Here is a 17,219-nt window from a genome sequence, read left to right on the forward strand (position 1 = left end):
GACATTTGTGACATTTATAACATTCCTAAATATTATAAAAAATGCATTTTTCAAATTTGGAACCCTCCTATCTTGCTAAATAATTTGCAAAATTAAAAACTGGAATTTAAATATTAGAGTCATACTAAAATGAAAAACAATCCTTTGACATATTAAAGCATTTGTAATTATTAAAACATTTTGCAGATGAGAAAGAGTGAACAAAGCTCCAAATAAGCTTGGTTATTGCCTTAGGATACATGTTTAGTCAATGATGGAATTGGAATTTAGTGAATGAGGGAATTGGAATTTAGTGAATGAGGGAATTGGAATTGACCAGGCCCACTCCACAGGATTCACTTAGACCTCCTTATCCTTTAATCACTTCCTTCTCTTCACATCTATGAGAACAGTCATTCCAAGATGTTTTCTTCTCCCTGTTCTCTAGCTACTTTGGCACTTATTTTTCTTCTGCCTGACACCTAAACGTTGGAATGCTTCAGAGCTCAGTCTTAAACTCTCTTCCCTTTTTGTTCTGTATTCTTTTCCAGTTTGCTATCATCATTCATTGGATGACAATTCCAAATATATCTATCTTGGACCTATATATTCAGCTCTGTAGTTTACATATCCAATTTTGACTGTCCATGGGCAGCTCAACCATCATGTGCTCAAGTCAAAAGTTGTGATGTTCCTCCCAAAGCGCTCTTTCTTCTGTCAGCACCATCTCATAGAAAGGCATTGCCAGGGGTGCCTGGGTGGCTCAGTGAGTTAAAGCCTCGGCCTTTGGCTCAGATCATGATCCCAGAGTCTTGGGGTCGAGCCCTGCATCGGGCTCTCTGCTCAGCAGGGAGCCTGCTTCCTCCTCTCTGCCTACTTGTGATCTCAAAAAAATATTTATTTTCAGTCAAATAAATAAATAAAATCTTAAAAAAAATCTAAATACATTTATATTCTTTCTTAAGACTTCTTTAGGGCTTTTTATCAATTAAAAAAATTAATCTAAAGGCTGACATGCCTTGAAAATAACCTGAATAATCCTTTTTTGCTTCCTATCCAGCCTCAGTCCATAAAACTCTCCCAAATCTTGAGGTAGAATCTGCTCACCCTGATATTTCCTAAGTATTGTTTCATTGTCAAGGTTTTGCACAAACTGTTCCTTTGGCTTGGAACAGTCTAAATTCACTCAGGTTTCCCGCAGATTCAAGTCCTACTCGTACTCCTAGAAAATAGTGGATTCGCAAACACAAAGAGAGTCATGTAATAATTGTCCACAGAACTTGTCAAAGTCAGAAAAGAAAGATCTTTGGGCCCTGAAGAAATTAACACTTGAGGTAGAAGGTGTAAAAGCTGAAACTCAAGAGCAAAATAGCTGTGGAAATTTTTAGAAACTATAATTTTGGTTTTCTTATGCCATACACTAAGAGAACCCCATTTAAAATAATATGAAAGACTGCATTTGGATTAAGAAACATGATTATACTTTATTTACAAAACTATCATGCATATGGCCCATAGGAAACACTAATGTACTGTGTTAAAGATAAATTATTGTCTTTGGGCTTTAAAACACCCTGTTCTCCCAGGTTGCATTGAATCAGGAGACGCTTGTTTTTAGCCATTATCTCTTAATAATGACTTTAAATAATGCAATTTTTTTTCAAAATGGAACATTTGAAACATATTTATTGATTTTGTTAATCCTGAAAAACAGAATACCTGAAAAAAACAGCACTTACCATAACATTCTGGTGTGTGAGACCAACCGTTGTTACCACACACTATGGAACCTATGCGCCCATCTCTGCTTTCAAATCCGTCAAGGCATTCATAGTCCAACGTATCATTGACTTTAAACAACTGGCTATTGCTTCTGATTTTGGCGTTCTCCAATCCTGGCATGTCACAAGATTCTAATGCATAATAGAGTCCAAGGTTTCATTTCTAATATTATTTAATGTACAATGCAGTTAAATCTCATCCCAAAGAGGTAAAAAAAAAAAAAACTTTATCAATTAGTATGTGCTAATAAATTATTTATTATATTAAAAGAATCTAAGAATACCAGTGATAAATCATTGTCCTGAAAAGGTTACTCAAAATGAAAAAAAAAATGTGTCTACACAGAGTTTTTCTTATCACTTAAATACTGTGAAAAATTTATTCTAAGAACACTTTTCTAGATATACTTACATGTTTATCCCATGCGTATAATAAGATAAGCCATTACAGTTGTATCATACCTTACTAGCAAAGCAGAATGACATTTGGTGAATTAAATTGCCAGATTCATTAGCAGTGTGACAAATAGGCCAGATTGGTTGATTCAAGATTAATTTTCAACTGTGCAAGTAAATTTTTAAACTGTACTTGACAACACAATAATTTCTAAAGCTCATATGTTGATTTTCTTTCCCTAATATATTCCTAATGGCTATATATTCTTTTAAACTTACCTAGACTGAATAGAGAGATAACTCAACTTTTAAAAGTTTGTTATAAGGAAGTAAAGTGTTAAAAGTCTCAATTTTTGCTAACAGAATACTAGAATGATGTTAATAAAGGTTTAATAATTCATCTCAAATGTTATATTGTGTTATGTAGGCATCTACCTTAAAGCTTTAAAAAAGAAAGCAAAACTATACTAGTGAAAAATGAGAGAGATTTTCTCTTTCATAATAAGAGTGTTTTAATGGATTTAGTATAAAATGAGTTCGATATGGGAACAACTTTTATCATTTTTTTCCTGTGGCTAGTGCCGATAGTAAGCATGGGAATTGAAAAAAATAAAGAAATGATAACAGTAGAAACAGATATTCAAACATCCACTTTACTTAAAGTGAATATGCTAAATATCAGTTCAAACTATTACTGTGTGGCTTTGGAGAATAAGATAAACTGAACATATTGTGCTTAGAAAATCTTTGTAAATATCTAGAGACAGGGAAATCTTTCAACACAGCTGCATTTGGTACTATCTGGAAACATTTCTGCCTCCAATAAATAGATGTTTATGAGATTTTCCAAGGGAGAGGATTTTTTAGAAGTGGACCTACCCTGGATTATCAAGCATGTAAATTCTATAGGTTAAATTAAAATTATGCACTATGGACCCAGATCTTCACTTAAAAAATATAAATTTTATGTCTAGGAACAAAGACTGACATAAAAGTTCAGTCACTTTAAAACAGGTACAGTAGGCACAAGGATGTCAGCTAAAAATAAATGAGTTTCTAGGAGAATACACATAAGGCTCTCTATCTAGTTTCCAAATCACAGGATGTTTTATTTTAATTAATTGATTAATTAATTAAATCACAGGATGTCTTAAAGTGGAAGAAAACTTGAACTGAAAGATGGACTGATATTCCACCCTACAAGTGATTAATCTTAATAGTAAAAAATATTACATATTTTTTTATTTATCTTTTCAAATGAGAACCATGTCAGCCCTTGCCAACAGAGAAGAATTAAGTTAAAGTAAACTTTTGCATAACAATCATCAGGATAATGAAATGAACATAAAGTTACTCACTAATACATGTGGGTTGAGGAGACCATCCATTTTCCAGACATGTGACTGATCCTGAAGTTGTACCATCTGGTGTTACATATCCTGATTTACACTGATATTGTGTTTCATTATTCAAGGGATATGCAAGTTCAGATTCAGAAAAAAATCCATTTTCAATTGTTATCTCTGATTTCAAACATCTTTCTGAAAGGAGGAAAGTATAAGGAAAAGATAAGCATATAAATAAACATTTTTATTAAGACAAGTAATATAACAATTTAAAAAAATAAGGAGTCATTTATAAATGAAAACCTAGAAAACCTGAATCACCCAAATTCTTGTGACAGAGAAAATAAGCCATGAGATATTAAATCAGGATAGTTCATTAAAATTTCTTTTGGAATAAAGAAGCAATATTTAAAATATCCAGAATCCCTTCTAGGAAATTATTAGAAGTTTGTTTGTCTAATGGATCTGGAATCCTATAGCATATCTGAATTACACTGGCAAGGGATCCTTTCCAGGCACTTGTTTTAAATACTGTGTACTCAGGATCTCTTTAGCAACCCCAGCATTCAGTTAACTAATTGAGATATCTCAGATCAGGTGGTGATCTCAGAGAATCTGCCATGATAGCCACTACAACTCTGAAAATTTGAAATGTTTTTCATCATAACCTGGTGCTTAAAACCATATGGATACAAGGAGTTTGATGAATATGACACAGGTTAACACATTACATTCATTGTTTTTCCAAGACTAAAATGATGATCCTCAAATTTTGTATAACTTCACTTGAAACAATAAAGAAGACTTCTGTCAGTAACCAGATCTGTTCACAAAATTCAGCTTTTGCCTTGCCCATGGATGAAGAAGAAATCAAAGGAGAAAACATGAAGTATGTCTATTTTCATAATTTTATTTTATTTCACAATTTCATTTCATAATTTTATTCCTTCACTTGGGGTACCTAGTAGACTGGATATGAGATACCTGGAATATTAAACACTGAGGATATGGAATTAAAAGTATATAATCTTAAAAAAGAAAGACATTAAAGCAGCACCAGGGTGGCAGTCAGTTGAGCATCTGACTCTTAATGCTCAGCTCAGGTCTTGACCTCAGGGCTGTGAGTTCAAGCACTGTGCTGGGCTCCATGCTGGGCATAGAGCCTACTTAATAAATAAATAAAAATAAAAGACTATGCAACCACCAAGCTGACACTGCAGGAAATATTAAGGGGGGTTCCATAAAAGAGGAAAAATCCCAAGAATAGTATTGAACAGAAATATAGAGACAATCTACAGAAAGAAAGACTTCAAAGGTAACTCGATGTCAATAAAAACATATCTATCAATAATCACTCTCAATGTGAAAGGCCTAAATGCGCCCATAAAATGACACAGTGTTGCAGATTGGATAAAACGACAGGACCCACCCATATGTTGTCTACAAGAGACCCATTTTGAACCTAAAGATACACCCAGACTGAAAGTGAAGGGATGGAGAAGAATTTTTCATGCCAATGGGTCTCAAAAGAAGGCTGGGGTAGCGATTATCATATCAGATAAATTAGATTTTAAACTAAAGACTGTAGTCAGAGATACAGAATGACACTACATAATCCTTAAAGGGACTATCCACCAAGATGATCCAACAATTGTAAATATCTATGCTTCCAGTATGGGAGCAGCCAATTACATAAGAAAACTGTTAATCAAGATAAAGAGTCATATTGATATGAATACACTAATCATAGGAGATCTTAACACACCTCTCTCAGAAATAGACAGATCATCAAAGCAGAAAATCAATAAAGAAACAAGAGCATTGAATGACACATTGGACTAGATGGACCTCATAGATATATATGGAACATTCCACCCTAAAACAACAGAATACTCATTCTTCTCAAGTGTACATGGAACCTTCTCAAGAATAGACCACATACTGGGTCACAAATCAGGACTCAACTGATACCAAAAGACTGAGATGATTTCCTGCATATTCTCAGATCACAGTGCTTTGAAACTGGAGCTCAATCACAAGGATAAGTTCTGAAGGAACTCTAACACCTGGAAGCTAAAGACCACCTTGCTTAAGAATGCTTGGATCAACCAGGAGATCAAAAAAAAAAAAAAAAAAAAAACTGAAACAATTCATGGAAACCAATGAGAATGAAGACACCTCGGTCCAAAACCTATGGGATACAGGACATGCGGTCCTAAGGAGGAAATACATAGCCATCCAAGCCTCCCTCAAAAAGATTGAAAGATCCAGAACACAGCAGCTGTCTCTACATCTTAAGGAACTGGAGAATCAACCACAAATCAAATCAGCTCCACACATAAGAAGGGAAATAATCAAGATTGGAGCTGAGATCAATGAGGTAGAAACCAGAGATACAGTAGAATGTATCAATGAAACTAGAAGCTGGTTTTTTGAAAGAATCAATAAGATCAAAAAATCATTGGCCACACTAATCCAAAAGAAAAGAGAGAAAGCCCAAATTCATAAAATTATGAATGAAAAAGGAGAGATCACAACTAACACCAAGGAAGTAGAAATAATCACCAGAAGTTATTATCAACAGTTATATGCCAATAAGCTAAGCAATCTAGATGAAATGGATGCATCCTGGAAAACTATAAACTCCCAAAATTGAGCCAGGAAGAAATCGACAACCTGAATAGACCGATATCTAGTAACGAGATTGAAGGAGTGATCAAAATGTGTTGGAGAGGATGTGGAGAAAGGGGAACCCTCTTCCACTGTTGGTGGGAATGCAAGTTGGTGCAGCCTCTTTGGAGAACAGTGTGGAGATTCCTCAAGAAATTAAAAATAGAACTTCCCTATGACCCTGCCATTGTACTACTGGGTATTTACCCCAAAGATACAGATGTTGTGAAAAGAAGGGCTATCTGTACCCCAATGTTTATAGCAGCAATGGCCACGGTCGCCAAACTGTGGAAAGAACCAAGATGCCCTTCAACAGATGAATGGATAAGGAAGATGTGATCCATATACACTATGGAGTATTATGCCTCCATCAGAAAGGACGAATACCCAACTTTTGTAGCAACATGGACGGGACTGGAAGAGATTATGCTGAGTGAAATCAGTCAAGCAGAGAGAGTCAATTATCATATGGTTTCACTTATTTGTGGAGCATAATAAATAGCATGGAGGACATGGGGAGTTAGAGAGGAGAAGGGAGTTGGGGGAAATTGGAAGGGGAGGTGAACCATGAGAGATTATGGACTCTGAAAAACAATCTGAGGGTTTTGAAGGGGCGGGGGGGTGGGAGGTTGGGGTACCAGGTGGTGGGCATTATAGAGGGCACGGACTGCATGGAGTACTGGGTGTGGTGCAAAAATAATGAATACTGTTATGCTGAAAATAAATAAATAAATAAATAATCTTTAAAATTTAAACAAACAAACAAACAAACAAAAAACCCCAAACCTCCCAAAAAAACAAGAGCCCAGGACCTGAAGAATTCCCTGGGGAATTCTACCAAACTTTCAAAGAAGAAATAACACCTATTCTCCTGAAGCTGTTTCAAAAAATTGAAGCAGAAGGAGAACTTCCAGACTCTTTCTATGAAGCCAGCATTTAATGCTGTATAATGTGATAATTACTTATGCATCTTCCTTCTATTTTCTCTAGCATGTTTGCAAATGGATATCAGACACATGAAAATTGTTCATCATCACTAGCCCTCAGGGAGATTAAAATTAAAACCACATTGAGAGAGGTGATATCTCAATGTGGTTTTAATTTTAATCTCCCTGACCTTACACCAGTTAGAATGGCCAGAATTAACAAGACAGGAAACAACATGTGTTGAAGGGGATGTGGTGAAAGGGGAACCCTCTTCCACTGTTGGTGGGAATGCAAGCTGGTGCAGCCTCTTTGGAGAACAGTGTGGAGATTCCTCAAGAAATTAAAAATAGAACTTCCCTATGACCCTGCCATTGCACTACTGGGTATTTACCCCAACGATACAGATGTTGTGAAAAGAAGGGCTATCTGTACCCCAATGTTTATAGCAGCAATGGCCACGGTCGCCAAACTGTGGAAAGAACCAAGATGCCCTTCAACAGATGAATGGATAAGGAAGATGTGGTCCATATACACTATGGAGTATTATGCCTCCATCAGAAAGGACGAATACCCAACTTTTGTAGCAACATGGACGGGACTGGAAGAGATTATGCTGAGTGAAATCAGTCAAGCAGAGAGAGTCAATTATCATATGGTTTCATTTATTTGTGGAGCATAATAAATAGCATGGAGGCCTGGGGAGTTATGAGGAGAAGGGAGTTGGGGAAAATTGGAAGGGGAGGTGAATCATGAGAGACTATGGACTCTGAAAAACAGTCTGAGGGTTTTGAAGGGGCAGGGGTGTGGGAGGTTGGGGTACCAGGTGGTGGGTATTATAGAGGACACGGATTGCATGGAGCACTGGGTGTGGTGCAAAAATAATGAATACTGTTATGCTGAAAATAAGTAAAAAATAAATTAAAAATAAATACATAAATAATAAATAAATATACATTAAGTTCCTTGAATTGAATGAAAATAAAAACATTTTAAATAAAATTTTGTGAGATGATACTAAAATAGTGCTGAGAGGGAGATTTAACCATTGTATAGCTGTAGTACAAAACAATAGACTCCATATTGACTCATTGTTTCTGTCTTAAGATATTAGAAAAAAAAGCAAAAAGATCTAACTTCCATACAAATTTGAAAATAAAGACTGTTATTAGGGAGACAGTGGAATAGGGTGATTTATTATTCTCTATTTGATTTATTTGTGCTCTAGTCTTTATTATTGCTTCCCTTCTAACTTTGGGTTTCGTTTGTTTTCTAATTCATTGAGGTTATTTTTTTTGGTTATATAAAATTTCTTTTTTTTTTAAATTTTTTATTTTTTATAAACATATAATATATTTTAATCCCCAGGGGTACAGGTCTGTGAATTGTCAGGTCTACACACTTCACAGCACTCATCAAAGCACATACCCTCCCCAATGTCCATAACCCCAACCCCCTTCTCCCAACCCCCCTCCCCCCAGCAACCCTCAAAGCAACCCTTTGTTTTGTGAGATTAAGAGTCACTTAGGGTTTTTCTCCCTCCCAATCCCATCTTATTTCATTTATTCTTCTCCTACCCCCTTAACCCCCATGTTGCATCACCACTTCCTCATATCAGGAAGATCATATGGTAGTTGTCTTTCTCCGCTTGACTTTTTTCTCTAAACATGATACGCTCTAGTTCCATCCACGTTGTCGCAAATGGCAAGATTTCATTTCTTTTGATGGCTGCATAGTATTTCATTGTGTATATATACCACATCTTCTTTATCCATTCATCTGTTGATGGACATTTAGGTTCTTTCCATAGTTTGGCTATTGTGGACATTGCTGCTATAAACATTTGGGTGCACGTGCCCCTGCGGATCTCCACGTTTGTATCTTTAGGGTAAATACCCAGTAGTGCAATTGCTGGGACATAGGGCAGTTCTATTTTCAACATTTTGAGGAACATTCCTGCTGTTTTCCATTTAAAGTTAGGTTGTGTATATAAGATTTTCTATTTCAAAGTAGGCATTTGTCACTAAAAATTGCCCTCTTTCCACTGCTTTTGCAGCATCTCTAAATTTTGTTATATTGTGTTTTTGTTTTCATTTGTCTCAAGGTACTTTAAAAAAATTCTCTTGCACTCTCTTCTTTGATCCATTGTTGTTCAAGAGTGTGCTATTTTCTTTCTATTTATTTGTGAATTTTCCCATTCTTTTTGCTGTTACTGATTTCTAATTTTACTACATTGTGGTTGGAAAAGATACTGCATAGAATCTTTCACGTGCAGTTGAGGAGAATGTACTTTTCCACTGTTGGGTGGAAAATTCCATATATATCTATTAGGTCCATTTTTTTATATTGTTTTTCAAATCTAGAACTTCTTTCTTGAATTTCCGTCTGGGTATGCTATCCATTATTCAAAGTGGGGTATTGAAGTCTCCTAATATTATTGTGTTGCTGTCAATTTCTCTTCTTTAGATCTGTCAATATTTGCTGTATATATTTAGGAATTCCAATGTTGGATCCACATATGTTGAGAATTGCTACATTTTCCTCTTGAATTGACTCATTATTATTATACATTGTCCTTCTTTGTTTCAAGAGACAGTTTTAGATATAAAGCCAAATTTTTTCCAATAGAAAGATAGCCCCTCCAATACTCTTTGGTTGCCATTCATATGAAGTATCTATTTCCATTCCTTCACTTTTAGCCTATTGTGTCTTTAAATCTAAAGTGAGTTCTTATTTGTTTTACTCATTCAAGTACTATATTCCTTTTAATAGGTAAGTTTAATCCATTTATATTTAAAGCAATTATTGATCGGTGAACACTCATTTGTCACATTTGGCTAATTGTCTTCTGTTTTGTGATTGTTTTTCAATCTCTTTCACTTTTGATGATTTCCTTTATTATTTGATTATGTTTTATAGTTATTCACTTTATTATTATCTTTGTACATCTATTAATGGTTTCCTTTCTACTTAATGAAGTATAATTGACAAAATTATATATATAAAGTGTACAATGAGATGACTTTGTACACATATGCATTTGGAAATGATTTTCAAAATTGATTATTCACCTCATAATTACTTTTTTGTAGGTAGAATGCTTAAGATTGACTCTCAGCAAACTGCAGATATACAATATATTACTACCTACTGTAGTCATCATGTTGTACATTAGATCGTCAGAATTATTCATCTTGTAACTGAAGGCTTAAACCCATGGACCATCATCTCATCCCTACCCCCCTCTCCATTTGCAAGCCACTGATAATTACCATCCTACTCTCTGCTTCAATGAATTTGAGATAGGCAGAGAGAGAGGAAAGAGGAGGAAGCAGGCTCCTCACTGTGTGGAGAGCCCAATGTGGGGCTCAATCCCAGGACCCTGGGATCATGACCTGAGCTGAAGGCAGAGGTTTTAACACACTGAGCTACCCAGGTGTCCCATAGATTTAAAAAAAATTATAAAAATATCTGGGTGACCAAAATCACCCAGATATTCTCTTGGTCTGATTTTGTAATTTAAAATTATTCCGGGGACTCCTGGGTGGCTCAGTTGGTTAAGCGGCTGCCTTTGGCTCAGGTCATGATCCCAGCGTCCTGGGATCGACTCCTGAATCGGGCTCCTTGCTCGGCAGGGAGCCTGCTTCTCCCTCTGCCTCTGTCTGCCTGTGCTCACTCGCTCTCCCTCTCTCTCTCTGACAAATAAATAAATATAATCTTAAAAAAAAATAAAATAAAATTATTCTGTCCAGAAATAAGAGTATGAATGGTTTTGGCTATTGGATAGGAATAGGATTCACTTTGCTTTTAATTGAGGGACATAATTATAAAAAATTGCTTAAAGTTAAAAACAAATATCATTGATAATTTAATAATCATCATTTATTTAATATTCCCAATTTCAAATTTTAAAGGGATGTTATTAACATAAAACAGAGAGCTAATTACTTGTTTTAACATCAGTGTATCTATAAACTGTTATTTGATAAGTATTCTTAATCAAATGAAATAAATCATGATAAATTATATATTTAAGAAAACCTTAATGAAATGTGTAGCAGATTGTTTTGGTAGACTAAAGTTGTTCTCTTCATACAATTATGTTTTTCTAAAATAATTCGGGGAAAAAAAAAGGAGATACTATCTTTCAGCTAGTCTAATTTTAAATTTAATAGATATTAAAATATATTATTAAGAAAAATAAAAATCAAATTAGAAAAAATAAATCAAATGGACAAAATGGAAATAGCAAAAGTAGGCATTTTATATTAAACTTCTTTCCCAAATTCTTATTGGTATATATGCATATTAGTTATATGTGCACATATATATGATCCAATGATCCTTTTTAAATTTTTTTTCTAAAATTTTATTTATTTATTTGACAGGGATCACAAATAGGCAGAGAGGCAGGCAGAGAGAGAGAGGGGGGGAAGCAGGCTCCCCGCTGAGCAGAGCATCTGATATGGGGCTAGATCCCAGGACCCTAGGATCATGACCTTAGCTGAAGGCAGAGGCTTTAATCCCCTGAGCCACCCAGGTGCCCTTCCGATTAACTTTTTAAAATAAAACATATTCAAAGTATTTTGTAAGTAACATGAGAATAATTAAAGGTATTTGGTAAATAATATGTATATCCATATGAAGAAAATATCAGTTGTAATGGAGTTTTTATTTTTTGTTTTAATTTTCTATAAGAGTTTATTTATTTATTTATTTTGAGAGAGAGAGAGAGAGTGGAAGCACACTTATGTGCACATGTGAGCAGGTGTGAGGGGTTGGGGGGAGGAGCAGAGGGAGGAAAGCATCTGTACCAACTGCAGAGCATTATTCAGGCCTTGGTCCTCTGACCCTGAGATCATGACCTGAACTGAAATCAAGAGGTAGTTTCTCAACTGACTGAGACCCTCAGTACCCAAAATGAAGTTAAAAAAAAAAAAATAACAACTCTAGAAAAAGAGAGATTATATTGCATTATTAAAGCATTTGAAGAAATAAAATATATTTAAAATTTAGAAATATGATTATACAATTTCTTCTTGAAATTTTAACAGTGTGAATACCATGAAGATAATTCCAGGGTTATGAAAACAAATGGGAGAACAGGTACTAGCAAAAAGAAGTTAGGCAGAAAACAAGTATGCAGTAATGAGGGCTGAAACAAGCTACGCTCAGGATATAGCTTGAATACATCACTGTAATCAAGTTTCTTGGGGTATGTGGTGTTTGGTTCACTAAAACCTAATGCTGATTATTGTTCAAGTCAAAATGGTAGCTTCTTAAAACAGTCTAGACCGACTGGTTGCTGTAAAGTGGGGCTGGGTCAGAGGGTGACATTAATTGAGGACCTTTGAAAACTCTAGCAGGAATGATTTGGCATCTGAATAATTCTCATGACAATCTTGAAGGATAAGTATTGAAAAAGAAAAAGAAGAAAAACAACACACACTATACCCAGTTACAGCTGCAGCACTTGAGGAAATGCCATTGATGGAGGATTTAGAAATGTGGGGACTGATCTCAAGCCTCCATTTTTGCAGATCTACTGTTAGTCTTTTGTACACCAATTGATGTTTCTTCAGTCTTAAATGTCCTCCTTCCTATCACCCTTATCTGGTTAACTCCTATTCAACCTGCGAAGTCTACCCACGTGACCCTATTTCCCTCCCTCCATTCTGGCTCTTACAGATCAACTTCTCAACCCTATTGCACTCCATCCTCTCATTCCTATTTGGGTTTCTTGCCTCCTCTAAATGATCCTGTAGTCTCTCTTTTGCTTATCTCTATCACAATACCTTATGTGATAAAATACAGTATATTAATAAAATACTACAACCATTCTTTTTGTTTTCCTACTAAAAATGGTCTTTTGGGAAATGCTGGTCATAGGGCCTGGCACTTAACAGTCACTCAAAAAATGATTATTGGATGAACAAAGAAATGAAATTTAAAAAAAAAATGAGTGGAATACTAGAGAATTATCATGGAGCCTTTCTATTACATCTGCAGATTGTAGACAACCTCAGGAAAGAGCATAGTGGATGGTAGCAAATGTAATAGATAAGACTTGGGAACAAATGTTTAGTGATCTTAAAGCTCTACTTTAAGAATTCAAGAAACTCTGATATCTGTAATTCCATTGTATGTCTTGTCCACATGTCCTAAATTTTAATTTATAATTCTGAAGTCAGGGATGATTTTAGGTTAGTTCAAAAAATAAAAACTTTTGGGAGCTATGAAGTGAACATTTCAGTAGTCACTTTTCTGTCTATTACACTTTTGGTCAACAAGGTTTGAGAAACTTGGTGTGCTGAGTTAAAATGCCCACGCAAATAGAAGTGTTCTAACAAATCTTTTTACCCCTTCCCTTCTATTATTTTTGTGATTTCTTTCTGTTCTATTACAATAATTTCTCTGAGCCAATTTTATAATGTTTCTTTATAATTTTCAGCTGAATTGTAACACTTCCTCTCATCCCCAATTACTTCATGTCCTTTTTATGCACCATATTTGGAAATCAGTTAAAGTTGTTAAATAGGTAAAGTGAGCACAGGAGAGATCAGTTGGCAAGAATCTCACAGGCCTGGGCAGGTGGGGGATGGTGTGTGGGGTGAGGAGGGGGAGGCTTTTCTGGGAAGAAGGGAAAGTGCAAGGACCATCCTACAATCAGGGATTGAGCAAAGAAAAGTGGATCGATTTAGACTTTGGCTCAAGCCCTAGCAATCAAAAGCCAAAAATGAAGACTTTTATTAATTTGTGTGTTATTTGGGAACTTACTTCTGGCTAAGAATAATTTCAGTGATATTCAATAATTCAGTTGTAGCTGAACAGAATGTGCAGGCAGAAGAGTAGCATGCGCGTTCTCTGGACATTCCTACCCTTAAAATAATCAAGGTTTGCTTTGGCTGACCTCTCCGTCTCATGACATTCTGGGGCATCTGCTCTGACCCTTCTCATGGGGCTCTTCTCCTCAGATCTCCCTTCCTTAGGAATACCCCACGTGCCAGACTTGCTTAGTCCAGTTCCTCACCCTTATCATCCCTTTCTATGTTTCCTCTCTCAAATGCTCCAGAGAAGTTATCAACTTTGATAATTCACAGTGAACTGCAGTGAGGAACACTAGCTTTCACTCTTCTAAAGTATTTGTTCAGAGTATTTGTCATTCCACATAAACTTCAGGTTTGTTCAATCTGGTGATCTCATATTTTTGAAGAGAGAATATTGAAGGCAGTTGGGTCAATGCACAACTTTAAGTCACATCATAAAGGTAAACACCACACAATTATCTCTGAAAATGGGGGGTTTTGGTGAAGGGAGAAGGAGAAAACTTATTATAATATTGGAATGGAAACATAGAATTTTGGATTAAAAACCTTTACCTCAAGTTGTCTGGCTTCGATAACCATGTATAACATTCACAATATAACTTCATAACAGAAGATAGTTTAGAATTAATTCTTATGATTTATAACGTCAATTATTTTTTCCTTTTTAGGGTTAACTCAAATTTGAAACCATATATAAAATTTCTTTTCCTCCTCTTCTGATTGAAAAGAATCGTCTAGCTTCGATCTATATTTTAAGTCCTTAATTAAATTAAAGAACTTTTTTGCCCCTTAAACATCCAGAACTAGATACTCATATATCTCTCCATACAAAATAGTCTATATATGTGGACATGTTTCAATATGTTTTAATTTCTTCACATTTATCAGCTAGGAATTTCTGGGCTGTGGCTAATTTCAAAGAGTATGTGATATGTTTAAGAGGCTGTTATTCTCAACTTTGTCCTATAAATCTGACCAAATTCTTAGCAGCCTGTGGGGACTCCTGCAAACATGATGTTTAATAAGGAAGCAACTCATGTTTCTATACAAATGGCAATGGGAATTCAGAGAGCACGTCACATTAAAAAGGTACTAGTTGGTCTCTGAGAAACTTGGGCCAATAAATTCGTCATATTGTCTGTTATTCCTCTTTACTGGTGAGTAGCATTTTTTGAGGAATGTTTAGTTTTAAAAAAGACCAGAGGCCATTTATGAAAGCTAAAATGCCAAGCTCCTTTGAATAAAGCAGATTGTTGTAGTATTCAGGCCAGTATTCAACTAGAAGAAACCTATATGACAGTTAAACACATTTTTTTTTTTGGGGGGGTTTTCAATTTTTTTTTAAATTTTTTATTTTTATAAACATATATTTTTATCCCCAGGGGTACAGGTCTGTGAATCACCAGGTTTACACACTTCACAGCACTCACCAAATCACATACAGTTAAACACATTTTGATGAAATATAAAATACAGATAAAATGAGTCAACTAGAATCAATTATGTAAGGAGTTTAAATCGCTATGATTTAATTTTTATTACATATTTTGTAGCACTAAATTTAATTCCAATTCCACTTTGTAACCTCTTAAACCATTTAATTAAACTAGGTCTCAATTCTTGAGTTGTAAACATGAACTACAAATAAAACAAATCTTCCGTATGTGACATATGATATCTACATAAAACCTCAGCAAACAATATGTGAATTTTAAGACACTGAAAGTATTCCTGCTAAAGAAAACACAAAAACCACTTAGGTAAAGAAATAAAGATTTATGGGGTCCCCGGGTGGTTCAGTTGGTTAAGTAAGCATCTCCCCTTAGCTCAGGTCACGATCCCAAGATCCTGGGATCGAGTCCCACATTGGGCTCCTACTTAGGAGCTTCTCCCTCTCCCTCTGTCTGGTGGTGCCCCTGCTTGTGCTCTCTTTCTCTGTCAAATGAATAAATAAAATCTTCAAAAAAAAAGAAAAAGATATTTGGTATGGTTGGTAACTATAACAGGGTTCTGGAAGTCTTTGCCAATACAATATTTTACTTTTGAATACTAACTGTAATATTTATGTGTGCAGAGGAACGATGGAATACCTAGTTTAAAAGGTGACTAGATTTAAGGTTACCATGGTAAAAAGCAAGCAGTGGTATATTAGAATGCAAAACTGAAAAAAGGCTCTATCCTAGAAAATACATTTGAATAAACCTTACAAAAACGACTAAAGGATATAATTAAAGAGAGAGCTACGTTTATTTTCTAGATTGAAAGATGCTCAGGGAGAGAGATTTTCTGTTATTTGCTAATATTTCTCAATGCTTAGAGGCTGACATGAAGTAAGGGTTCAATCAAAACTTGTTGACTTAGTGAAAAGTTTTGAATATTGATGAATGCTAAGTAACTAATTTGGTTTAAAAATGTCAGTCAAATATTATCACATAACTTAGTTACCTATCACTAATTAGAAACCAAATTGCTTCCAAAGAAACCTTTTAATCTATTGAGAAGGAAGGTTAGAATTAAATTTAATTATAAATCTGGTAACTGTCTTACTGTTACCAGAAAAAAACCTTCTACATTCATATTCACTACTCCTAAAGACTGTTCTAGAATATATGTCAAATACACCACAGGAAGAAACCCTTTTGAATAACTCAGCGTTACAAACATTGCATGTTCAAATTTATGTGATATTTTCATTCTAATGATACAAGTAATGCTTGCTTCACTGCAAGACTTCTAAGGCTGTGGCATATCAATTATAAATGATGCATGGATTTTTCTTTAGAGAGAGTTATCATCTATCTCTGAAATAATTTTAATTATTTGATGATTTGATGGTTTCTATTGTCTAATTTCTTTTCTGGTTCTATATATGTTCTACACTTCTTAATACCTTCACCCAAAACGTTTTGGTGAAAACTCGAAGCAGAAAAAATTATGATAATTTCAAGAGAAATTATTATGATAATTACAGTTTTCAAAATGTTTATTAAAACATTTTTTGAGAGTACCTGGGTGGTTTAGATGGTTAAGCGTCTGCCTTTGGCTTAGCTCATGATCTCCAGGTCCCGTGATGGATCCTCAGGGTGTGTGTGTGGGGTAGGGGGAAGTTCCAGCTCAGCGGGGCGTCTGATTCTACCTTTCCCTCTGCCTCTTCCCTTGCTTGTCCTCTCTCTGCCTCTCTGTTTCTCTTTCTTGAAAATGAATAAATAAAATCTTAAAAAAACCCATTTTTGAGTTTTTATATTAGATAAAATCATGATAAATAATCATATCATTTAAATAGGCTACTTACAAGT

At 35.0% G+C, this 17,219-nt stretch overlaps 1 protein-coding gene and 1 long non-coding RNA gene across 8 annotated transcripts in view; one reads left to right on the forward strand and one right to left on the reverse strand.

The window, feature by feature from the left end:
* The window catches only part of LOC131814438 (uncharacterized), a 225,072-nt gene that overhangs the window by 45,199 nt on the left and 162,654 nt on the right, over positions 1-17,219 (forward strand). The window lies entirely within an intron of this gene.
* Positions 1-17,219, reverse strand: part of LOC131814432 (complement factor H-like) — a 35,648-nt gene that overhangs the window by 18,104 nt on the left and 325 nt on the right. For 5 of the 7 annotated variants that reach the window (XM_059145362.1, XM_059145359.1, XM_059145356.1 and 2 more), the window contains exons 2-3: positions 3,515-3,697; positions 1,719-1,892 (exon numbers count right to left, since the gene is read on the reverse strand). In XM_059145362.1, coding sequence (XP_059001345.1) covers positions 1,719-1,892; positions 3,515-3,697 — 357 coding nt within the window. The remainder of the gene's footprint in view (positions 1-1,718; positions 1,893-3,514; positions 3,698-17,219) is intronic. The other 2 variants (XM_059145357.1, XM_059145358.1) reach the window with 2 other exon arrangements.

The sequence above is a fragment of the Mustela lutreola genome, chromosome 14 (assembly GCF_030435805.1).
Source record: "Mustela lutreola isolate mMusLut2 chromosome 14, mMusLut2.pri, whole genome shotgun sequence".
Classification (NCBI taxonomy): Eukaryota; Metazoa; Chordata; class Mammalia; order Carnivora; family Mustelidae; genus Mustela; species Mustela lutreola.